Source organism: Leucoraja erinacea, chromosome 21 (genome assembly GCF_028641065.1).
Source record: "Leucoraja erinacea ecotype New England chromosome 21, Leri_hhj_1, whole genome shotgun sequence".
In the NCBI taxonomy this organism is placed as follows: domain Eukaryota; kingdom Metazoa; phylum Chordata; class Chondrichthyes; order Rajiformes; family Rajidae; genus Leucoraja; species Leucoraja erinaceus.
In genome coordinates, this window is record NC_073397.1 from 5,963,825 (window position 1) to 5,989,219 (window position 25,395).

The 25,395-nt window shown below is 43.5% G+C and overlaps 1 protein-coding gene across 1 annotated transcript in view; it reads left to right on the top strand.

Moving 5' to 3' along the window:
• Positions 1 to 378: 378 nt before the first annotated feature.
• The window catches only part of ddx27 (DEAD (Asp-Glu-Ala-Asp) box polypeptide 27), a 37,229-nt gene continuing 12,212 nt past the window's right edge, over positions 379 to 25,395 (top strand). Inside the window, exons 1-12 of the mRNA XM_055652004.1 lie at positions 379 to 539; positions 4,467 to 4,610; positions 5,639 to 5,698; positions 9,875 to 10,094; positions 11,005 to 11,042; positions 11,574 to 11,660; positions 12,040 to 12,145; positions 13,009 to 13,182; positions 15,628 to 15,778; positions 20,620 to 20,719; positions 23,424 to 23,565; positions 24,996 to 25,149. Coding sequence (XP_055507979.1) covers positions 465 to 539; positions 4,467 to 4,610; positions 5,639 to 5,698; positions 9,875 to 10,094; positions 11,005 to 11,042; positions 11,574 to 11,660; positions 12,040 to 12,145; positions 13,009 to 13,182; positions 15,628 to 15,778; positions 20,620 to 20,719; positions 23,424 to 23,565; positions 24,996 to 25,149 — 1,451 coding nt within the window. The 5' untranslated portion in view covers positions 379 to 464. The remainder of the gene's footprint in view (positions 540 to 4,466; positions 4,611 to 5,638; positions 5,699 to 9,874; positions 10,095 to 11,004; positions 11,043 to 11,573; positions 11,661 to 12,039; positions 12,146 to 13,008; positions 13,183 to 15,627; positions 15,779 to 20,619; positions 20,720 to 23,423; positions 23,566 to 24,995; positions 25,150 to 25,395) is intronic.

The window sequence follows — 25,395 nt, forward strand, 5'->3', positions numbered from 1 at the left end:
AGATTTCACTTTTGCCAATCACCTTCATTCTATGCATACCATTCTTGATGAAGTTAGAGTCTGATTCGGGGGGGATTTTCATGTTAGAATGCCGCATTAAGTTAGCTGTTGCACCCGCTGAGTTTCTCCAGCATTTTTGTCTACCCATCTATACATTATATGTTAGCTATGTTACTACAATATTAAAATATATGTATTTATGACTGTGCCTCAGACGTGGCAGATAAGTGGGAGTGAGCCACCCGTCAGTCTGAGGATAGACACAAAATGCTGGAGTAACTCAGCGGGACAGGTGGCAGCATCAGTGGGGAGAAGGAATGGACGTCCCTCAGGCTGAGCAGTTCCTGGGTTGCGGAACCTTTGTGCGCGGGTGGTGAGCGGCGGCGGCCGGCGGGCGGGCGGGTGTTGGCGACGGACACGGTCCCACACGTGCTGGTTCCGCTTTGAGGGCGAGAGACACCACGATGGATTTAATCCCCAACATCGGGGAGGAGGACGAGGTTCCGGAGCAGGAGGAGGAGACGGGGTCGGAGGGAGAGGTGAGGGGTGCGGGGAGAGAGAGGGAGGAAGGGGGTAGAGGGGGGGGGTGGGACCCGAGAGGGAAGGGGGGAGGGGGGATGCTGGAGTAAGAGAGAGGGGAGGGGGCAGCATCAGAGGGGGAGAAGGAAGGAGGAGAGGCTGAGGATGGCAGTTCCTGGGTCGGGATAGGATGGGGGTGGGCGGACGGAGGGGAGGGGGATGGGGGAACCTTTGTGCGGGGGGGGGTGGGCGGGGGAGGAGGGCGGGGGGGGGGGGGTTGGGGGGCGGACACGGTCCCACTTGGGGGGGGCTCGGGGAGCTTTGGGGGCGAGAGACACCCACGAGGATTTAATCCCCAACATCGGGGAGAGAGAGAGGGGGGGGGAGGGGAGGGGAGGAGACGGGGAGAGGGGGAGAGAGAGAGTTTCCTGGGGTGCGGAGGGGTGGGGGGAGGGGGGCGGGGGGGACGTGAGAGGGAGGGGGAGAGAGGAGGGGGAGGAGGGAGGGAGGGGAGAGAGACGGGGAGGGGAGAGAGGGAGGGGGGAGGGAGAGAGAGAGGGGGGAGAGAGAGAGGGAGGGGAGGGAGGAGAGGGGGGGGGAGGGGGGGGGGGGAGGGGGGGGGGGGGGGGGGGGGAGGGGGGGGGGGGGGGGGGGGAGGAGGAGGGGGGGGGGGGGGGGGGGGGGGGGGGAGGGGGGGGGGGGGGGGGGGGAGAGAGAGAGGGGGGGAGGGATGGTGTCACCCACCCGAGGAGAGGCCCCGGCCCCCTCGCACTAGCTCAAGTGTTTACAAAGTGCACAAAGTGTTTTATTGTCAGATAGAACAATTATATTCTTAATGTGTAGGAAGGAACTGCAGAACTGGTCTACCCCTTTACATATGCACAAAAAATACTTCTCCCCAGAGATGCTGCCTGTTCCGCTGAGTTACTCCAGCATTTTTGGGTCCATCATCAATGAAATTATTTGCAGCAGCACAGCAAGAATATGTAAACATGCAGGTACTCTATAACTATATAATAAACGAGAAATCTCGCAGGGAGAACAGTCAGAGCGCATTAAAGGAAAAGTGGCCGCAAACGGACTGAAAGGCCATCACTCCTGGCTGAAGCAGTGCCCATTTGTAGGATTTGAGAAGGAACTGCAGATGGTGGAAAATCGAAGGTAGACAAAAGTGCAGGAGAAACTCAGCGGGTGCAGCAGCATCTATGGAGCGAAGGAAATAGGAAACATTTCGGGCCGAAACCCTAGGCAAAACGTTGCCTATTTCCTTCGCTCAATAGATGCTGCTGCACCCGCTGAGATTCTTCAGCATTTTTGTCTCCCATCTATAGGATCTTTGGTGCCCATGCGAGCGTAACCTGCACGATATATCCCAGCTGTTGGCGGCTGTGCAAGAAACAAGCAGAAGCAGAAACAAACAATCTCTTTTGGGGTCTCCTGAAACCAGGCATCGCCGACTAAACTTTCCCCTTTCGATCGCTAACAGATAAACTCGCCTACGGCCAGAGGAGCGATGAATAATTGCGTCTAGAGACTACAAATGTATGGGAAGCGCTGGAGTCGGCGGGGAGGCATGTGGTGGGGGAGAGGATAGTAATTTAGGGACAGGAAGGATCCCAAAGTTGCAGATTTTCGTTTTTTTTCAAAATAAATCAGGAAATTGGATTCAATGTTAAAGGTCTAGATTATTGGGAAACTCTGGGACTGTTTTAGGGAGTGGGAAGTTAACCCCTTGCTGGTTATGATCGAAAAACAAGCAACTGCAGATGCTGAAACTGTGAGCAAAACTCAAGTGCTGCTAGATAGGTTGCAAGAATTGGAAATGTGCAGTTGTATAACAATGGGATTGGTAGTAAATACAATGCAATGACTATTATGTGGACAGAGTGTAGAAACAAATAAATAAACTGCAGATGCTAGTTTATACCAAAGATAGACACAAAGTGCTGGAATAACTCAGCGGGACAGAAAAATAATGAAGTTTTGGGTCGGGACCCTTCTTCACACTGGAAGCGGTGGGGTGGGGGTGTAGGGTGAAGAGCTGGTGGCGAGAAAAGATCTGGACTGGCATCAAATAACCTCGGGCAGGGTGGAGCCCTGGTAGGACCATTGTTGGCTTGGGAGGATGCGATCTCAAGAGGGATATAAGAGAGATCTCGAGCAGTATCTGCTTGAGAGGGTTTTGGTATCAGTGACGTTAGTGATCTTAATTCTGAAACATCCCACTGAGGTACTCCAGCGTTGCTTTTTACTGTAAACCAGCATCTGCAGATCGGTTCAATTTAATGTTGACAAGACAGGTACATGCATAGGAAAGGATTAAAGGAATATGGGCTAAACAAAGGCAAATGTTACTAGCTCAGGTAGGCAGGCACCTTGGTTCATGGATTAGTTGGGTTAAAGGGCATGTTTCCGTGCTGTATAATTCCATGAATCTATAGCTCTGTTTAAAATTAAATCTTAATTGGGGAGAAGGTGTTGGTGAAGGTGAGAGTGAGCTGGAAACAATAACCACAAAACCATTCATCGTCATATAAACTAAACTCATTCACAAATGTTCTTTGAGGGAGAAAATCTGCTGTCTTTTCCCAGATTCACTAAAGTGACTGATAATAATAATAATAATAATACATTTTATTTGTTGGGCGCCTTTCAGATATCTCAAGGACACCTTACATAGATTAACAGGAATATAAACATATAATCAGAGTAAAATAAATAATAAACATCACAGAGACACAAACTAAAAACAGAATTCAGTCCAAAAACAGAAAATCAAAAACACAATGTGAAGAGAGAGCAGCGGCAGCCAAAGCGCGCCAGCGTCCACTCTCCCTTCATGGCAGCCATCTTGGACAAAGACTAACAGGATTATGTAGAGACAGAAAATCATCCCCCCGCAACTGCCTCTTCCTAATCAATGCAATCATTTCCTGTGATGTCCATATCTCATAAATACATTTTAAAGTCTGAAGGTCTTGACCCAAAACATCACGCATTCCTTCTCTCCAGAGATGCTGCATGTTCTGCTGAGTTACTCCAGCATTTTTTTTATTTTATCTTCGGTTTAAACCAGCATATGCAATTTCTTCCTAAACAAATTTTTTTCAATTGCTTTTCCACTGCATTGAATTCCAAGCTTTCAAACATTTGCAAGGCTGTTGTTTGTGCAATTACTCTGTGGACCAAAGCATGCGATTTCAAGCATGTTTGAAGCAGTTTCATACTTTTAAATTAAAAACATGTAGCCATCCTCATTTTGAATTACCTGTTAATTGTGTGTTCAAATTTCAAGTCAGGTGGAAGAAATGCCATTGCAATGTAGTGGGAATAGAAAGTGGAGCATTTATTTTATTTGTGTATTATTTGGTTGGAGAAAGTGATCTGATACAAGCTGGGATGAACTGCTCTCTGGGCTCCCCTTCAACTGTCGTCTTCTCTTGGCCCTTATTTACATTTTTAAATAATGCACTTTGAAATGTTTGTACTTTAGGATCAATTATTAGAAAAGTCATACTTTCAAAAATGTGCCACTAAATAAAAATTAATAACCTTTGCAAGTCGACTAATGCTGTTCTAAGGAACTTAAATTTTTTTACCGAACTTACAAAACAATAAGTGTTTAAGAAGGAACTGCAGATGCTGGAGAATCGAAGGTTACACAAAAAAGCTGGAGAAACTCAGTGGGTGCAGCAGCATCTATGGAGCGAAGGAAATAGGCAACGTTTCGGGCCGAAACGTTGCCTATTTCCTTCGCTCCATAGATGCTGCTGCACCCGCTGAGTTTCTCCAGCTTTTTTGTGTAACCTTACAAAACAATAACCTGGGTTTGCACCAAGGAATCTCATTTGGATATGTAATATTCTGATTGTAAGCATTGGAGAGGACAGGTCATCTTGGATATTGCATTTACTTTTGACTAACAAGGTTATTTGATGTTTGTTTAGGAATTGCCTGTCATTTTGCTGAAGAAAAAGAAGTTCAGGAAACAGTGTGTGGACTTCAGTGAAGACTTTCTCTTTACTGAGAAGGATGGGGAATGTGATGAAGATTGGGCGATGGCAGATGTCCTGAAGCAATTGAAGAAAAAAGTGAGGTTTTCTGATGTCACAATCCAACTGCAGTAATCCTACAGGTTTTATAAAAATGTCAAATTGCATTCAGTGTTGGATTGCTCAAAGTTTTGCCACGATAACATGGTTGAGCCAGAAACTTCCAATCACACTGTGAGCAATGATGTGCATGGTGCAGTGCTTACTGTTGCAGTGTGGTCCATGTAGGATCTCCTATTTACTGTGCCTTTTATGGCCTAATGTTTGAAAGGGGTGGATGAAATGCCAGACCAAGAAAAGGAATCATCTTGATTTTCAGGCTGATCTTCCAATTTTGTTAAAATTAGATTATTTTGACTATTAGTGCAGTAGAAGACATTGTTCTCTGTTCAAATGTTATTGTAAAACTGAGTAACAAAACCTGGAAGCTTTGTTTATGATTTTCTGCCAAAGTAAGAGTATCTCCGCATTACTACGTGACAATAATAATCTGAAGTATATGTATGGAAGTCTATATGATCCTAAATCAGTTACTGGTTTGTTTTTCCACCTTCAGTACGTCTGATTATTTATCAATTTCCCTGCACTGAGACAGGTGTTTTATTCCCTAAATTTTGCAAACCATCAGTCACAAGTGAATTGATCTGACATCTGGATTATCTCACATGGCAACTTGTGATTTTTGACTGGCCCTAACTACATTTCATCAGTTCCCCTGGAGGAATAAAGGGCGGCACGTTGGGGCAACGGTAAAGTTACTGCCTTAAGCGCCAGAGACACTAGTTTGATTCTGACTGCAGGTGCTGCCTCTGCAGAGTTTATACGTTCTCCCTGTGACCATGTGGGTTTTCTCCGGGTACACCAGTTTCCTCCCACACTCCAAAGACGTATGGGTTTGTAAGTTAATTGGCTTCAGTAAAAAAATTATGAATTCTCCCTAGTTTTTGTAGTATAAGTATATATTAGGGCATGGGATGATCGTTGGTCAGTGTGGACTCGGTGGGCCGAATGGGGCCCTGTTTCTGCTAAAGTAAAAGCTAAAGATTGATATTTTTGTTTCTTTCCAGAAAGCAGCAACAACCTTGGACGAAAAGATAGACAAAGTTCGAAAGAAAAGAAAGAAAGAGGTCTGTTGTTTTAAAAAACAAATCCATCAGTAAATTGTGTCTGAATGCTCATATGTGGGAAGTTCAGTGAAACCTGGATGCTGTCAAAATGACTACATTTTGCAGTCTTGTCCTTTTTCCTGAATCTCTACAGTTACCTCTTCACATTTATCTAAAGCAGGGGTGGGGAACCTTTTCATGTTGGAATGCCACATTAAGTTAGCTGTAATCTAATAAGGCCGCATCCAAGACATTTCGATTAGATATACTTCAAAATGTACTTTATTTTGTAAATATCTAATTACTATGTACTAACTTCAAGAAAATGAAAACATTTTATTGAATCTTCTTTTACTCTTTGGTATTTTAAATACGCTCATTTTAAGATTAAAATTAAAATAATAAAAGACGAACAAAAACATATTAATAAAGATAGAAGGATTTGTTCTACAAAGTTTAGATTCATTCAAAAGGCCGCACTTAATGGCCCAGAAGGCCGCAGGTTCCCCGCCCCTAATCTAAAGTAATAAAACTAATAATTAAGCTGTTGATTTGCAGGAACTATCTCACTGGTGCTAGCAGATTTTCTGTATTGTATTTGAGTGGTTATGCTTTATGTACAAGTCTAGGTAAATGCAGAGTTCACAATCAAACTCACACGCATGATCCAGGGCAACAGAAAACCAGTCGGCTGCTAGAGCTCTGATAAATCATTTACTTTCAATCTAGCCCAGTAATACCACCATGATTGGAACTATGTGACCAGCGGTGTACCATAGGGGATCTTTCTTGTTTGTTTTAAACATTAATATAGCAGGTATGATTTTATAAGTTTGCAGACAAAAAAAAATGTGCTGTGGATAGTGAGCAAGGTTGTCTGAGGGCACCAGAGGATGGAGATCAAATGGAAACTTGGGCAGAGCTTTGACAGATGGAAATTAATCCTGACATGGGCAAGGTTCAGGGTTATGTATTTTGGGAAGTCAAATAGGAGTAGGACTTGTACAGTAAATGGTAGGGAATATTGATGAGCAGAGGAACTTTATGATTCAGGTCCATAGTTCCCTATAAAATGGTATTGCCGATAAAAGAGGACAAATGTTGAAAAGGCGGTGAAGAAAGCAGATGGTATCCTTGCCTTCTTCGCAGGTCAGAACAGAATACAAAAGTTAGGACAGTTTGTTGCATTTTTACAAAACGTTGGTTAGATTACACTTGGAATATTGTCTGCAATTCTGATTAATGCACCACGGGAAGGATGTGGATGAGCTCGTGAGAGATTCACCTGAATGTGCCTGGATCGGAGAACAAGTTATGATGAGAGATTAGATAGGTTTTCCATGGAATGAAGGAGACCAAGGGGTGACCTGATAGAAGTATATAAAATTATGAAAGACGTGGATAGGGTGGATAGATCAGAGCCCTGTTACCTTTGGTATGGATATCAGGAACAATAGAGCATAGGTTTAAGATGATGGGAAAGAGTTTTAAAGGAGATTTGAGGGGAACGTTTTTAACACTAAGAATGTTGCCTGGGCAGGTGGTGGAATCGGATACCATCATGACATTTAAGGGATGTTTTAACAGGTATTTAAATAGGTAAGACATAGTCGTAATATGGGTAACTAGAATTAATGTAGATAGGCAAAATGCTCAACATGGACATGGCGGGCCCTTTTCGGTGCTTTATGAATCTATGACTGTACAAGGACAAAGATTCGAAGCTGGGGCCTTTGGTCTGACAGAGAGTTAAGACGGATAAACTTTTATAAAATCTGTATGAAGCCACGAATTGTGGAAAGATACAGAAAACCATGTATGGAACCCATTAATAACTAGTAGATGCCTATTAAAAAACGCACAGCTGAAAGGAACCAGTGAGGTGTGAGCCAGCAAATTGTTACCAACGTTTCTATAAATGGTACTTAAAATTGGCAAACTTATGCTAGGTTGTTTGAATGTGGACAACAGGCAGATGCAGGTGAAGGATCTGCCTTGTGTTGTCTGCATTCAAATTTAACAGTGTAGATTGCAACACTGACCATCCACTCATCAAGAGCAAGGTGAAGCTTCTCCCATGTAAGGTGTACGCGTCCAAACAGAAAAGCTTATATTAACATCTCCAATAATGTGGGTGAACATCAACATTTCTCAGAACTGCTCACCCAAGCGCTCTCAGCTCTGGACCCTCCAAGGAATGCCAACAACGTCCGAAAATTCCCGAAAAAGGTCTATGATGCAGCATCGCTTGCCGCCGGAAAAGAAAAGCGTAAGAATACCGACTGGTTTGAGGCATACATCGATGAAATTAATTGAAGTTAAATGCTTTGTGCACGTCACACATGATGCACAACCGAACCCCAACACAGAAAAAGGCCTAAGGTTTCCAAAAGCAGCCACACAGAGAGCAGCAAGGCATTACGCAAACAGGTACTGGAATGAATTGTGCAAAGAAATCCAAGCTGCAAGTGACTGTGGAAACCTTTATGCCCATGAACAATGGCATAAACCAAGCAATAGGTCCAACCGTCTCCAAAATTCCTCCTTTGAAATCTGCAGACATCACCATCATCACTGACAAAAGGAAACAGCTGGATAACTGGGTCAAACACTGCTCTCAGCTATATTTGTGTGAGGTACACAAAAAAGCTGGAGAAACTCAGCGGGTGCAGCAGCATCAATGGAGCGAAGGAAATAGGCAACGTTTTGGGCGGAAACCCTCTTGTGTGAGGTTAACATATCCAACGCAGCTCTTGATGCTCTCCCTCGGAAGCTTGATTATGAACCATCCTTGCATGAACTGGTAAAAGCCATCAATTGCCTGGCAGCCAGGAAGGATCCAGGACAGGGTGGCATATCTGTTGAACTTGAGTGTGGAAATCGTCAACTCCTGCCATGCCTGCACAACCTTCTCCTGCTCTCCTGGAGAAAGGGTGTGTCCCTCAAGATATGTGCAACGCAAACATCATTACGCTCTATACGAACAAGGGAGATTGCAACAACTACAGGGGTATCTCACTTCTGAGTGTTACAGGAATGGCCTTTGCCAAAGTGGTCCTGCAAAGACTTCACCGACTCGCTGACCAGATATACCCTGAGACTCAATGCTATTTCCACAGAGGTAAATCCACAATAAACAATGATCTTGTCCCGGCGTCAAATCCAAGAAAAATGCAGAGAGCAGATAATCCCATTATACATCACTTTTATGGATACAATCAAAAGCTTTTGTTAGATCAGCAGTCATTGTCTCTACCAGGTACAGGACAAGATTGGATGTCCATGTCTTCAATTCAATTCTAAACCTCATTCAGCTCATGAGAATATGCATGGTATGGTGCAATTTGATGGCGCTACATCAGAGAGTTTCCCCATGAGAAATGGAGTGAAGCAAGGCTGTATCCTAGCTCCCACTGTGTTCGGCATCTTCCTATCTGCCTTTTTGTCCTTTGCCTTCCCGACAGACAAGAAAAGAGTGTATGTTCACACCAGAAGTGACGGGAGGCCTTCAATCTAGCACGATTGAAAGCCAACACAAAGGTAGTCTTGCCCTTTCCTATCTCTGAAATTTTCCTGTCCTAAATGACCCTCTGAAATATATGCCCTGGTCCAATTTTGACTATTTGACCTTTCCCAACTTGAATGTTTCCATTGGCAGAGGGTTTTCAGCTACCAAAGCCTAGGCTCTGAATTTCTCCTCCTAAATCTTTCCATTACTTCTCTTTTGCCCTCTCCTTAGATTGTATCTCTTAGATCATTTGCCCTGATGTCTCTGTTGACCTGTGTCAAATCTTCTTGATAAAACACGTCAACATTATTCTATATTCAAGATTGCACATTTTGTGTGTATATTGTTGAGCTGCATTACAGATTATGAAACTAAAACAAGGCAGATTCTATACTCATTTTAAATGTACATACAACCTTAGCTAGACTTGTTCATTGTATTCAGGTGAGGTCCAGTCAATATCTTTTTCTCTTGCTTTGCTAAATCAAATCTGGGTGACATTTGTATCATGTTTTTATGTCTGATTTAAGAAGTACAGTTTAGCTCAAACTAAACTCTGGAATTACTTTACTCTCTCTTTTGGATGAATTAATTGAATTATCCGAGGATTGTGGTAGATCTACTGAGTATCCATTATTCGCTGTTTTAAAAAAAAATTAATCGACCTGTCTGTCCTGGTTCACTTGCAGGAGAAATTGACAACAGAAGCAAAGCAAATAAAGACCGATTCGACTGAGAACTCCGTATCCAACGCAGACGTGACAAAGGCAGATGAAGAAGAAGCAGACAAAATCGAGGACAATGATGAAGAAAAGGAATCTGATGGAGAACAAGCGACAGATGATGAAGATGATGAAGAATCGATATCTGAATTCTCTCGTGAAGATCAGAATATTTTACAGAAAGCAGGTAAGAGAACTGCTGGGTCTAAAATTGCAGAGTGTCATTTAATTCTAGCACGTGATGTTAGCACTAGAATGTGAGGTTATCCACTTTGGTGGCAAAAACAGGAAAGTAGATTATTATCTGAATGATGGCCGATTAGGAAAGGGGGAGCTGCAACGAGACCTGGGTGTCATGGTACACCAGTCATTAAAAGTAGGCATGCAGGTGCAGCAGGCAGTGAAGAAGGCGAATGGTTTGATAGCATTCATAGCAAAAGGATTTGAATATAGGAGCAGGGAGGTTCTACTGCAGTTGTACAGGGTCTTGGTGAGACCACACCTGGAGTATTGCGTACAGTTTTGGTCTCCTAATCTGAGGAAAGACATTCTTGCCATAGAAGGAGTACAGGGAAGGTTCACCAGACTGATTCCTGGGATGTCAGGACTTTCATATGAAGAAAGACTGGATATACTCGGTTTGTACTCGCTAGAATTTAGAAGATTGAGGGGGGATCTTATGGAAACTTACAAAATTCTTAAAGGGTTGGACAGGCTAGATGCAGGAAGATTGTTCCCGATGTTGGGGAAGTTCAGAACAAGGGGTCACAGTTTAAGGATAAGGGGGAAATCTTTTAGGACCGAGATGAGGAAAACTTTTTTCATACAGAGATTGGTGAATCTCTGGAATTCTCTCCCGCAGAAGGTAGTTGAGGCCAGTTCATTGGCCATATTTAAGAGGGAGTTAGATGTGGCCCTTGTGGCTAAAGGGGATCAGGGGGTATGGAGAGAAGGCAGGTACAGGATACTGAGTTGGATGATCAGCCATGATCATATTGAATGGCGGTGCAGGCTCGAAGGGTCGAATGGCCTACTCCTGCTTCTATTTTCTATGTTTCTATGTAATTCATTTTATTTGATTGCTATTTGTTTCATAGACACACTGAAATTAAAAGGAAAGAAGAAAACTAGAAACGTGAGTACTTCACCTTCTTTTGCGTGAAGATAACAAGGATGAATTTATTGCTGAAGATGAGCCCAGATGCTTCGGCAGAAGCTGCAATAGGGAGTTGTTCATGATCTTTACCAGCAGTTGAGATTTTACTTTGCTTAGTTCTAAATCTCAAGAGCTGGCAAGAAATGCTTGAATACCAATTGGTTGCTTGGGATTGAAGGGACAACTAAATGCAGGAAAGTAAGAGGAACAATATCAAGGCTGATGGAAAGGAGTAAGGGATGAGCCACAGCAATATTGAAGAAGGGGCAGAGTTAGTTAGGGGGAGTAGTAGACGAGCAAATGAAGATGATAAAGTGAAATGCTTTGGAAAATGAGGATACATTTGGGTAAAAGCATTCTATGCATACAAGGTAGGAAAGCATTGTGAAGGGTTTAAGAAACAAGGGATGCTGGATAAGATTGTTAAATTGAGGGAAGATGAGGAAATATGATGTGACGAAATATTTGTGTAGGCCTCCAGATTCACACAGTTTTTCTGCACCAATACAGAAATCGGGCTTGTTCTTTGAGGAAGCTCCGGAGATTGATGACAGCCTCATGTTCCAGGACATGAATCTCTCTCGACCACTTTTAAAGGTATTGTGTGTTAATGTGTAGTACTTAAAGTATGAAGTTGTCAGCTTTTAAATTTGCTAAGGCAAATGCTTAGACCATTTTGTACATATTTAATTGTTCAATTGGGATTCTTAAAATGTACAGTTTAAATTGTTTGATGTTTGTTAATGGCTGTCCATGATGACTGCTGGTTTGCAAGTCTAGGATCTTGGAGTGATAGAAAGATATAAGGCATGGAAAGGCCCAACCTATGCATGCTGACCAAATTGGCATTTGGCCCATATCCCTGGGGACATTTCCTAATAGAGTCCGATAAGTATATTGCATGCAATATAGCATCTCTTGGACAGTTTCTCCAATCTCGCTAACTGTTGTTCCTCTTCTGTGTGATTGAATTTAGGCAATCACTACCATGGGCTTCAAGCAGCCAACTCCCATTCAGAAAGCGTGTATCCCTTTGGGTTTGTTGGGGCGAGACCTGTGTGCCTGTGCTGCTACTGGGACAGGTGGGTGTTGTTCAATAACTTACCTGTCAGTCACCAATATCACTTGTATTTTTATATTTTGTACACGTAGAATTTTTAGTTTGATGTTAGACAATAATATTTTCTGGAACTGAACATTATTTTTTTTCTGTGATTTCATTTTCTGTATTCCAAGCATAAGCTATCAAATTCGGGCTGTCAATACAATACATTTTTGTGCTATCTATGTACTAACTCTATTTACTTATTGTAAATTGTGCAGCTACTGCTCTGTCGTGAGTTAAGACTTTTTAGTGACAATGCAGTCTAGCCATGATGTACTTTTCACACAATACTCTTGGCAGCTTTGGTAGTCTAGCAAGTAGCTGCATTGGGATGCTTTTTCTGGCCATAGCTTCAAATGAGTTTAGTCCAAGGCAAATTAATGGAGAAACAGAATTTAGGTTTACTCAGATATGAATTTAAACCCATTTTAAGAGTATTGCATTTGACAGCAAGGAAAAGGTCTCATATGTTTAGATTAGTTTATTCTCACATCTACCGAGGTACAGTGAAAAGCTTTTGTGTGTTAACCAGTCAGCGGAAAGACAAGACATGATTACAATCGAGCCATCCACAGTGGACCGATACATGATAAAGAAAATAACATGAATAACGTCTAGTGCAAGATAAAGCTAGTAAAGTTCAATCAAAGATAGTCCGAGGGTCTCCATTGAGATGGATTGTAGTTCAGGACTACTTTAGTTGTTGGTAGGATGGTCAGTTGCCTGATAACAGCTGGTTATCTCTCAGCCTGATATATCACTGAACATCTCTTGTTTAAAGATTTTAAACTCTCATGTGGCTGTTAATTAGGTTTCTCTTTGTATTCTCCTATACTTTAGGTAAAACTGCTGCCTTCATGCTGCCTGTGCTAGAACGTTTGATCTATAAACCACGTCAGGCTCCTGTTACCAGGGTGTTGGCTCTTGTTCCAACTCGTGAACTAGGCATTCAAGTGCATTCTGTCGCCAGAAATTTGGCACAGTACACATCCATCACCGTCTGTCTTGCTGTTGGTAAGTTTGGACTAAATATGTAACTGCTGCAGTGCGAAAACTGAACCTGAATGTGGCAACAACATCTATTTTAATGCTTTATAATTGTGCCAACTTCTGTATGCTCTTTATAAAACAATATGTATCACTAAAGTGTCATAGTGTAACAGAAAAGGCATAGATAGCCACACTACAGAGTAATAAGCGAGTTCGGTATTCTGACAGCACATGCCCAGGTCATAGGTCACGAGTTAAACAGTGGAGGGTGAGGATCTGCTGTGTGTTATTTTTGGTTATCAGACCTTCGTTTTAGTGAGTGCTCTGTGCTGCTCCGTGGGGTCGGGCACGGGTCTCCGGTGCCACCGAACCGCCGCTGGGCCGTCCCCGTCCCAAGGTGGCCGGAGGTATTGGGGGGGGGCTCACAGCCGGGGGGGGGGGGGGGGGGGGGGGGGGGGGGGGGGGGAGGGCTCGGCGCCGCTCCAGCCCGGCTCTACTCCGGCTCCCGAGGGGGTCGTCCCCCAGCGGGCCGGAGACCACTGGTCGCACCTCTCTCCCTGCCCAGTGGCCGTGGGTTTGCCCCCTCGGTGGAGGGCAGTAGTCATAATCATTACAAACAGTGAGTCAGTCGGAGCTGGGATAGGCACAACGCCTGCTGGTGGACGGAGAGGTTTGGTGGCGATGGGGGCCGAGCGCCCACGGGGCGTTGGGGTGGGTGGGGCAGGGCGTGCTGCCAGCCAACCTCCCCGTCGCCGGATCGTCGGCAGGGATGCGTGCGGGGTGCTGCGGTGGCTCGGCTGGACATGCAGCATCCCCGGAGAAAAGGAATGTGTTCCTCGGGAGTACGAGCGGGGCTGGAGCAGGCCTCTCTCTCCCCCACCCTCTCCCTCCCCCACTCCCCCCCCCCCCTCCCCCCTGCTCCGGCCACGGCCCCCTGGGTGGGAACGGGACACCCGGGTGGTGGGGAGGAGGGGAGACGACGGGACGGGGCTGTCCAGCGGTGGCTCGGCAGCGCCGGGGACACGGGCTCGACCCGGGCTGTGGATGAGGCGCGGATCTGAGCGCTCTCCCCTGTCTACCACTGGCATTTGCCCCCTCTCTTTCTCTCTCGCTGTTACACCTATTCTCCCACTACATGGCACCCCCGTTCCTCAAATTAAATTTTTACACATAAATCATAAATATGGTTAAGAATTTACATACAGTTTATGCAGCCAGCGCTTCATTTGCTTTTTCTTTATAGTGAGTGACCTTTGACAAATCCCATGATTCGTTGCATTTTTCGGAATACCGAACTCGCTTATTGATGTAAGATCTGCCAATGGTATCCATGTCAACCAAAGGCCCTTAGCAGAGGGGCAATGAAAATCCAGATCATGGATAACCTGGGACATTATAGTTACATGGTTGTTACAAACACATGCCCTCTTTCTGTTGCTAATAAATCAGCCTGAGCACAGACAATATTGCTGCAACCACTATAGCTGTTTAAAGATAATTGTCAGGTGATCTTCCAGGTGGGAAATTCTTTATCTCAAGGTTTTGCAAATGCATCTTAAGGGGCAGCATGCAATCACTTCAGAGGTGACTGGAACTGAACTGAAAGAAAACTTTCCTCTTGAAGAAAAGGATCACTTTTAAATGAAAATCAAGAAAACTACAAAGGCTTGAAATCTAAAATAAAAACTGAAAATTCTGGAAATATCCAGTTGGTCAGGCAGCATTTGTGGAAAGAAAAGCAGAATTAACATTTCAGGACTGTGGTAATCACAACTTGAAAAAGTACATAAACTCTCAAAATAGACTAATTGGCATTAATTTATTAAAAACATTTTAAGTGTATTCTTTGGACAGTATTCTTAAAATGTTATTGAAAAATATTACTTTTCTGAAGTTGTTCTGGAGGTACTCTCAGCTTTTGCCATACAAATCTGGGAGGGAAAACCCATTGCATCTCCTGGGATCTGCCACATGATTCTAAAGTGAGTGTGAAATGCAAATGTTGAGGTTTTCATCCAAGTTTCTTCACCTCTGTTGGACGTTATAATTGGAGCATAGTAACAAACTGATGGCATCTTGAAATATTGAATTTCATCTATGTGCATGGAAATCCCAGAGGTTGGTGTCAGTATCACAGGTCCTAACAGCAATTCTGGTTCTTTTTGGTGTAATCCCTCAAAATCTGGACTAATATTGAAGGAAGATGCTCTATTTTTGTATTCAAAGCAAGTCCCTTTTAAATAGACTGGAACATGATGTCAGATTTTGCACATTACAAAAGTTCTGTTTAGCAGGATAACATGTTTTTACATGGGAGTTCTAGCCAGGAAAGAGCATGGGGCTTTTTTGTTGCACATGTACTTGCCTTCAAGAACAAATTCTCAGCCTAGGAGTGAATTGAATGGGATTTCTGTGCTGCAACATTTTCATTGAGGAGCTTTAGATAACGACAGTACTGTTTAATTTCAGGTGGATTGGATGTAAAAACCCAAGAAGCATCTCTGAGATCAGGGCCTGATGTTCTCATTGCCACCCCAGGCCGATTGATCGATCATCTTCATAATTGTCCATCCTTTGACCTCAGCAGCATTGAGGTCCTCATTCTGGACGAAGCTGACAGGTAAGAAAGGGTAAAGAAACCTTGTTCGTGGAGGGGGTGGGGGAGTAAAACAGTCATTTTACTTCGGAGTCACGCGAGTGACTACGTGAAGACCCCGTCCAGCACGCATGCGCGACATAGCGTCTCGCAGTGCACAGCGACGGACGGGACTACGAGCTCTCCCGCAACAATTTGAAAACGGACCTTCAGGTAAGCAAATCTTACTCTGAGGACATGGTGTTTTCGAAACCCTGTTCTGCTTTATTTTTAAATAGGAATAGAACAGGGAAAACTCTAAGGAAGGTCATTCCCGTCGGGCTGCCATGGACCAGGAAGGTTCCAGCAGTGGGGGGGCGCCCGGCGGCACCTGGACCGCACAACGCCACAGTCACCGACAGCATTCCGAGCCGAGCCCAGCGCCGCTAGCATAGCTCAAGGGAACGTTGGCGACCAACTGCAGCGGGCTGGATGTAAGGCACACGGAAGTCGGACCGGCCGGTTCACTCAGCAGAGCCCGGCACGGTAGACTCCCGCCCGACAGCGGCTAAAGGTGACCGTTTCAAGCCTTATGGAAAGGCTCATGGAGCAAAAGCTCCAGCGAGACTTGCTCCGGGAGCTGGGGCAAGCTCGCCAAGGGAGCACAAACACTCCCGCTCCAGTGCACTAACGCACTGGCCATCGCATCTCCCTCAACAGAGGGGAGCATTGGCGACCAGGACTGGGCTGATCTAGAAGAGGGGTCACTTGCTGAAGAAAATCGGGAGTATGCTTGAGGTACAGGACCAGGAAGAGCTGCTGGGAGTGGTGAACCGCTACGTGGCAACACCGCGAGCGGGACGGCCGTTACAGCCTAAACTGGCGAACCAGCTTACTACCTGCCCTTTAAATCTCTCCAAGACAGGTAGTCATTGAGGCGTTGGACTTTATCACGCCTCCCCAAAATTGCATTTGCTCAATCTGCCTGCCATTACAGGGGGTACATTGAGCAGGGTATTTAAACCCAAAAAACTTAAAATTGCAAAAAATGTAGATACCCCTGACGTCGGCTATCACTTCACATGCTCATTCCATGGACAGGGTTGACATGCCAAAACACCCTGGCTCTACTGTGCAACACAGTATGTGATTGGCCACCTCCGGAAGGAGGTCATAAGACCTGCCCTCGACCTCAAATTCGCAGAACTGTAGAACGCTGACCTCAGAACCACAGATCCTGCTATTTGGCAAAGAATTACCAAATCAAGCCTAAAATCTGGACAAAGAATCCAGGGCATTTGGCCTCATGAGGGCAGGACCTGGAATGAGCAAACTACGCAAAAACCCAGATGGCAGTACCTCTACGCATCCACCAGTAGGTGTCTACTTCATGGTACTGGTGAAAGCTCGGGGCCCCCATACCGTCCCCTCAAGTCTTTCGGGAAAGGGCACAGAGCGGGCCCCATGGAAAACGCGCCATCCACCAAAAACACCACCCCGACAGACAAGGAACCAGAAACCGAAGAAATGAACACACCACCAAACAACAGTGGAGGTAGGTGGGTATGGTTCCTACCATCAAATAAAAGGTATGGGGATTGTGCTAACAGGGGAGGGGGGGGGGGGGGGGGGGGGGGGGGGGGGGGGGGGGGGGGACTACACCTGGTTTTGGAAGCATGAAGAAAAATCACACTTGGTAGTTATATACCAAAAAGTATTCAAGGATAAAAATTGAATTTAATAAAAACTTGCCACCAGTTCAGCACGCACCCCAAAGGGGTTTTACCCTCTCACTAAAAAGAAAACATGAGGGACAAGCTGAACTGGAGAAGACATACAAAGGGGTCATAAAGAAGTCTAAATATGGACCTTTGGAATCCGTATTAAATTTACTAAAAAAACCAAAAAAGATGGTGAATGTTGCACCATCATTGACTTAACCACATTGAATACTTTCGTCAGGTATACACACTTTAATGGAAAACATTGTAACTGCCAAACAATGGATTTCCTAAGGATACTTTATGGTAGGCATCGACTTAAAAGATGCATACTATTCAGTACCCATTCATAAAGATCATCGGAGATACCTAACAATTTACCTGGATGGGGTAACTATGGCAGTACAAATTATTGACTAATGGGCTAAATATGAGCCAAAACTGTTTTCCAAGATATTTAAACCAGCCCTGACACTATTAAGGAAACATATTGTCATGGCATATCTCGATGATATTTAACAACAGACAAAACCATGGAATTAGCTAATTCAGCAGCATTAGCTACTAAAAACTTATTTAGCCTGGGCTTTGTCATACAATCCAGATAAATCTACGTTGACACCATCCACAACTATCTGGTCTTCAATTAACTCAGTCCACATGTCTATCACGTTGCCAAAAGGAAAGTCAACAGAATTGGCACAAACCTGTAACAAATTAATGGTTAATAATTAACCAACCATTCGACAAAGTGGCAAGAGTAATTGTGAAATTAGTAGCAGCATTACCAGCTACTTAACTTGGACCTTTCCATTAGAGCAAAGGTGCTAGCGTTTAAACAAAATAACCCATATCCAGAACAGATGGTAGATGGACTAATCTAGAGTCATCACCACCACAGACACTGGACATAAAACCTAGTTGGAAATGTTGGGTGCGTTCTATGGGTTAAAAGCATATTGTTCAATAGTGCACCATTTTGCATGTTCGTTTACAATTTGACAGTATCACAGTGGTGGCCTATACTAACCACATGGGCGGAATAAAATCGATATCATGTGACAATTTGATCAACACAATCTGGTAATGGTGTGTCGTCAAACATATTTGGCTATCAGCAACTTACCTACCAGGTAAGCTAAATATTGTGGCAGACATATTAAACCAAAGTATTTGCTGAAATTACAAAGCAATATGGAACACCAGATATCGATTTCTTTGCATTCCGACTAAATCACCACGTACCGATGTATGTCGCTTGGGAACCAGACCTTGAAGCAGCGGCGATGGATACATTCTCACTGAACTGGGGGGGGGAACTAATCTCTATGTTTCCCCCCCTTTCTGCCTCATCAGTCAGGTACTACGCAAAATACAGATGAACTTTGCTTCGGACTTTTTGGTAGTACCCGACTGGCCTACACAGCCATGGTTCCCAGTGATCCTTGACAGGGTCATTGAAACCCATGACCATTCCCCACGGACCAGATCTACTGATCTACCCTGTATCAGGCAAAAGTCACCCATGCTATGACAGAATAAGCCGGGATTGTCAAAAAAGACCTTTTAGGACCATGGACACGATGACAGCATCTCAACGACTTCCACCAAGAAACAATATCTCTCCAGTATAACAAAATGGGAAACATACTGCTCGAGAACAGAGACAACCTACTAATCAATCACCATACCTATGTACCGGAGTTCCTGGCCAGCCTTCACCACGATGAAGGTCTGAACTATAGCACTATCAAATGTGCTAGAAGTGCACTGTCAGCCTATCTAAGACAGGCACCAAGGGAAACAGGCCATAGGTCTCGTCCACTGGTTGCCAAATTAATGAGAGGTACCTTCTATTCAAAACCCCTAGACCTAGATATACCAAGATCTGGGATGTCAGCGTTGTCCTGACACACCTAAGGGATGGCCACCAGTCAGATCCCTTACTCTGAAAACAGCTACCCTGTATACGACCCTGTATACGGTCCAGTCCTTTTACCTACTCAGACTGGACAATATGGTCGTAACATCAGACCAAATAACATTCACCATTCAGGAGCTGGTAAAACAGAGTAGACCAGGAACTTCAGGACTCATTATGGAATTCCGGGCGTACCCACCTGACCCCCGTTATATGAAATGACTCGCCTTCTACAATGTATCAACACAGCCTAAAGTTCCCGAGGGAGACAAAAATGGGTCAGCCACAAAAAAGCCACTGGGTCAGGGTACCGAGTCAAACCATCTCTAGATGGCTCAAACAAGTATTGGGAACTGCTGGAGTGGATAGCGATATTTACACATCTCACTCCACCAGAGCAGCATACACGTCGGCGGCTAACAGTATGGATGTGCCACTGGACCTAACCTGGTAACAGCGGGGTGGTCCATGTGAAGAACTTTTAAACATTCTACAACAAGCCATTATAAAACCTGTTTCACTTGCGGAGAGAATTTTAGACCCTGCAAAAAATATATAATTTAGCCCGGGGGAGCATTAATTTCTTCGTTATTATTTTCAAATAATACCATTGTTGTTTTACAAACAGATTCATGTTTGATTACGATAACATACTTCCTCCCTTGGATGACTTCGGCAGCGCGTGACGTATGGACTGTTACACGGTTTGAAATCACAGAGCTTTAAAATCTTCACGTAGTCACTCACGTGACTCCGAAGTAAAATAGTAAGATTAAACGAGAACTTACCAGTTTGAAGTTTGATCTGTATTTTATGAGGAGTTACGCTGAGGGATTACATGCCCTCCGCTCCCACCCTCAATTATAGAGATCAACTGGTATCTTAGTTCTTATCTTTACTGTGTTTATTTCAATTATTGTGTTTTCTGTGATTCCACACCGCTGCTTTGAAGTATATCGCGCATGCGTGCTGGACGGGGTCTTCACGTAATCCCTCATCGTAACTCCTCATAAAATACAGATCAAACTTCAAACTGGTAAGTTCTCGTTTAATCTTACTATTTTAAGGTTTTGTTCCAGTTCGGTGCATATCTTCGGCCCTTAATCCGTCCAATATGGTGCGGTGTTGCAACTTTGGCTTTTTTTGTTCAAGTTGCTACAGCAGTGTTTTGTACAAAATAAACGGAAATATTTGTGAGGTGGGGTTACTGCTTCGTGTCATTTCTGTTTCTTTCTCGTATGCAGGATGCTCGATGAATACTTTGAGGAACAGATGAAGGAAATAATTCGGCTCTGCTCCCACCAACGGCAGACAATGCTGTTTTCTGCGACCATGACTGATGAGGTGTGTGGAGGTGTTGCTGAATGACATATCAAAGTAGTTTCACCATGTTGCAGAGTCAGGCTAACTGACTTGCTGAACACTAACATGCATCCTCAAGTAGTAGTCACCGACAGGAAGCTCTTGAAAGTAGCGAGCTTTGTATTTGCCTTTCCCTGCTTAATCTTTCGGCATCCTTGCTGAGTGGTGCTCTCAAAATGGACAAATTGTGGGGTGCATCAACTTCTGCAACTAAAGGGGCGTCACATTTTGTTAGCAGTCTAACTTGAGGACTGGTGATGATAAAAAGATATGAGGGAAAGCAAGTTGTGGCAAGGACCCCAAAAGTCCATCTGTCAAAATGTATCTATACATTGATGCATAGGCATACAGATGTCTGCATATAGTTTGGCAGATGAAAAGTTATCTATTTTGTTATGAACAGAAAATCAGAAAATTGTTTAAATGGAGAGACTACAGAGGAACCTGGGTGTCATCCTATACAGAGCACAGAAAGTTAACATGCAGGAGTTAGCAAGGAAGGCAGTTGGAGTGTAGCCTTTTATTATATAAGGGAAGGATTATACACTTGAACATCTTAGAATATTGTTGACGAGGTTGGACCCAGAGAAGCAACTACAATTTTGGTAGATTCCTGTGATGGAGATTGTCTCATGAAGAACTGTTGAGCAAGTCGATCCATGCTCATGGAATTTTAAAAGAATGAGAGGCGATCATATTGAAACGTGCAGAATTATGAGAGGATTGTCAACCTGAATGTAGAGAGCATGTTTTCTCTCAAAGGTGACAAAGGTGACTTGGGGGCATATTTTCAGAGTAAGTGATCACCGAGGAAGCTTTGTTCTCTCTTGAATCTTTGGAATTCTTTCCCCAGATCTCTGATTCCTAGTCATTGAATATATACAAGATAGAGAAAGGTCGTTTTGGGGATTATATGTGTCGGTTATTGAAATGGGGTAGGAAAGGGGAGATTAGACTAAGAACAGATATGCCAGTGTTTTATTGTATGGTGCAGTAGTTGCAGCAGTCCTATAATACTGTTGCTCCTGTTTCGTTTACTGTTACAGGGGCATCCTAATAAACATTTGTCTACATTTATTCGTGCTTTGCTGTTGTATTTTGTTTCCGAACTTGGGAAAACTAAGCTTTTAAGTCCAATTTATGGACTTGTTTTTGCTTTTGTGCGCTTCAACCTCAAAGCCACGCCACTCTGCTACACTATCATTCTTCCAACCCTATCTTGTATTTGGACATTTCATTAGACGTCTTTATATCCAATATGCCAGCCTTTGTGATCATGGGTAGCGCACAAGCAGATGCAGATTGGTATGAAAATATGAATTAGGACTAAGTTGCTCTGGTCCTTGCTTGCACTGCAATTTAATACGTGTGTAGCCCACCCAGTTGTACCACCAACTCTGCATGCATTGCAGTTCAGCCGTGGTCATCTTGCCTGTCTAAACTCTATCTACCTCTGCCTCAAACATATTCCAAAACTCTCTCGGTAGATGATGGAAGCAGAGGTCCAAGGCTGATGACCTTCTGTAAGAAAAATGTCTGCATTATTTCTGTAGTAAATGAATGACCCTTCAGTTTTAAACAGCAACCCCCTAGTTTTTGAATTCCCCATGAGGAAACATCACCTCCACATCCTTCTTGACAAGACCCCCTTATTTGTTTCAGTCACTTGCTTCTCATTCTTCTAAACTTCAGTGAATACAGGCTAACCTGTAGCCTGTCTAATCACTCCCGTCCACTTATTAATATAATAAACCTATGAATTGCTTCCAATATAAAAGTCGTCTCCTAAATAAGACAGATTTTGTACACGCTATTCCAGCTGTAGTATCTATCACCTGTGACCTCGAACTGAAGAAGTTTTCATCAATTGCTGTAGTAATAATCAGTCACATATTGTTAGGAAAGAAATGCAGATGCTGGTTTAAATCAATCAGTCTGAAGAAGAGTCTTGACCCGAAACATCACCCATTCCTTCTCTCCAGAGATGCTTCTCGTCCTGCTGAGTTACTCCAGCATTTTGTGCACATTCTGTTAGTTCGTATCATTATGTATCTGTATTGCAGCTTTTGCAAGCCATATACTGATACCCAGATTCCTGAACATCATAGAGCTCTGCAATCTAATGTAAATAATTTGCTTTCTATTTTCCTTGCCAAAATTGTCCATTTAATTTTCCCCATGATATCATCCAAGTGTCAGATGTTTGCCCACTCAAACTATCCATACGTTTATATAGCCTCCTAATATTCTTATTACATTTTCCTACCTTTGTGTCGTCAACATTCCTGATAGTCTTGTAGTTCCAGTGGTAACCATTAGGAGGAAGCAACAGTCCATCAGTCACTTTTGTTCATTTTTGTTCCCTGGTGGTCACTTCCACCATCAACTATTAATACTGTATATTAGTGCTATCGGCAAACATCCTGTGCAGCATGTGTTAAATGCCGCCTTTTAAAATTCTACCTGCACTCTTGCTTTTCAATTCCTAAAAAAACAAGAAAAAATTGCCATTGTGTCTTAAAAAATGTATGATGGTTGTCATTAATCTATTGCTCCAGAAGTGACCCATTAATCGTGTTGCTATTCTTGGTGCAGGTCACCTGTTTCACCCATTTATTTATTTTCTGCCACTTTCAAGAACTCTTCTTTGGTTGTAATTTAAGGCTTTTTCTGTCATTTCCTGCAGGTGAATGACCTGGCATCGGTGTCATTGAAGAACCCGGTTCGAATTTTCGTGAACAGTAACACAGATGTTGCCCCCTTCCTCCGTCAGGAATTCGTACGCATCCGTCCAAACCGTGAGGGAGACAGGGAGGCGATTGTTGCAGGTAGCCAAGACCTGCATTTGAATTCTGAGCCATTGAGTTTATTGTCTTATGCACAAGAACAGTGAAGTACAAGTACAATGAAAATCTTGCTTGCAGCAGCATCACAGGCAGAAAGACAACACAACAAAAACATAAACATACATTAAACAACATTTTTGCAAGACAGTAAAAAGAAAAAAAGACTGCAAAAATGTGTAGACTTTTGTTAGAGAATTCAGTTGAAATGAAAGCAGTGTTAAAATGTGCTATTGCACAATTAATGCAAATGGTTCAATCTGCTGTTCAACCACTGTTGCAGATTTACACTTGTATGTGGCTGATACCAATTCACAGTAATGACCACTAATGTCAGCCTGGTCACTCCCCTTCTTGGTGTTGCCTTTGGTTTAAGATTTTATTCTGCAAAATGAACAATTATAGCCCTTGTATTTTCAAAACCAGGGACATGTTGTATTAAAGGGAGTCTGGTCATACAATGTTGTTATATTGTTACAATTGAAACTGTGTTGTAACATGCAAATTAAGTGCATGGTGTAAAGTCATGTGATTTAGATAGCGCAAACTGTTTCAGAATGAGAAGCAAAGATCCTATAGTGGAGCAAGATAGACCACTCCTGCTAAATGCAATGGGCCAATGGGCTGACGTGTAGTATACAACGGAGTGGAACGTGGGCCTTTTTTTCATCCATTTCCGTAACCTGACCCGACCCGACTCGCAGTGTAATCAACGTTGCAGGGGGGAACAGTTTGTGTTAATAAATTTAAATTCTGAAAATGATGAGATTTTTTACCAAATAACTTTTATTTTTACGAGGATGTTTCCGTAACCAGCTTCCGTCTCCGCACTAGTATCTTTGCTCCGCTATAGGATCTTTGGTGCTGAGACGGAAGCCGGTTACGGATATGGGGCCGAAAATTACCCATGAATCTGCCCGTGACCGTACTACGTCTTTTTCGTCGCGTGGACCATCTTGCTCGCTATAGGATCATTGATGAGAAGTCTGTAGAAGCCATTATAATTGTTGGAACAAACCCCCCCCCCCCCTTCTTATCTAACAATATAACAAAACATCTCTTATATGTACAGAACATGGTTTAGAGCATAGTAACTGTTGAGGTGTAATCATATTGTTCATGGGAAATGGATTTCTTTTCGACTGATACTATCAAGGGCATCAGCGCTGCACCATTGGTGGGGAGTTGTATTTTAGATGAGATGTTCAACTACACCCATGATCTCTTCAAATTAGAAATGACTTAATTATGTACACACTAGTTTACCACATTCGAACTAGGGTTAAGATGACTAATATTGTTTGCAAGATGTTTGATATGGAGTGAGTGAGAGATGGCAGTGAATAAGATTGGGGTAATATCTGTGCAAGGTCATTTGATTTGATTGCGTTTTATTTTCCCTTTCCTCCTCCTAGCTCTTCTCACTCGCACATTTCAGGACCATGTTATGCTATTTACACAGACTAAAAAGCAAGCCCATAGAATGCACATCCTGCTGGGGCTGATGGGACTAAAGGTTGGCGAACTACATGGTGATCTTTCCCAAACCCAGCGGCTGGAAGCTCTTAGGTAAGCTGCTCCAGTGGTTGGTGTTAGATTCCTAATTCATTTTGTGCCTTGTATGTAAAAAAAACTGAATGGTAAGCCATGCAGAGCCAAAGTAATTCCCAATTTTTGCTTAGTGGGAATCTCTTGAAGTCGGTTGTACCTATACAGGTGCACAACCTTTTATCCGACGACCCAAATAACGAAAACCTCCGAATAGCGGCCATTTTTTCGGTCCTTGAATAAAGGTCCTTGAAAACGTTCACCGAG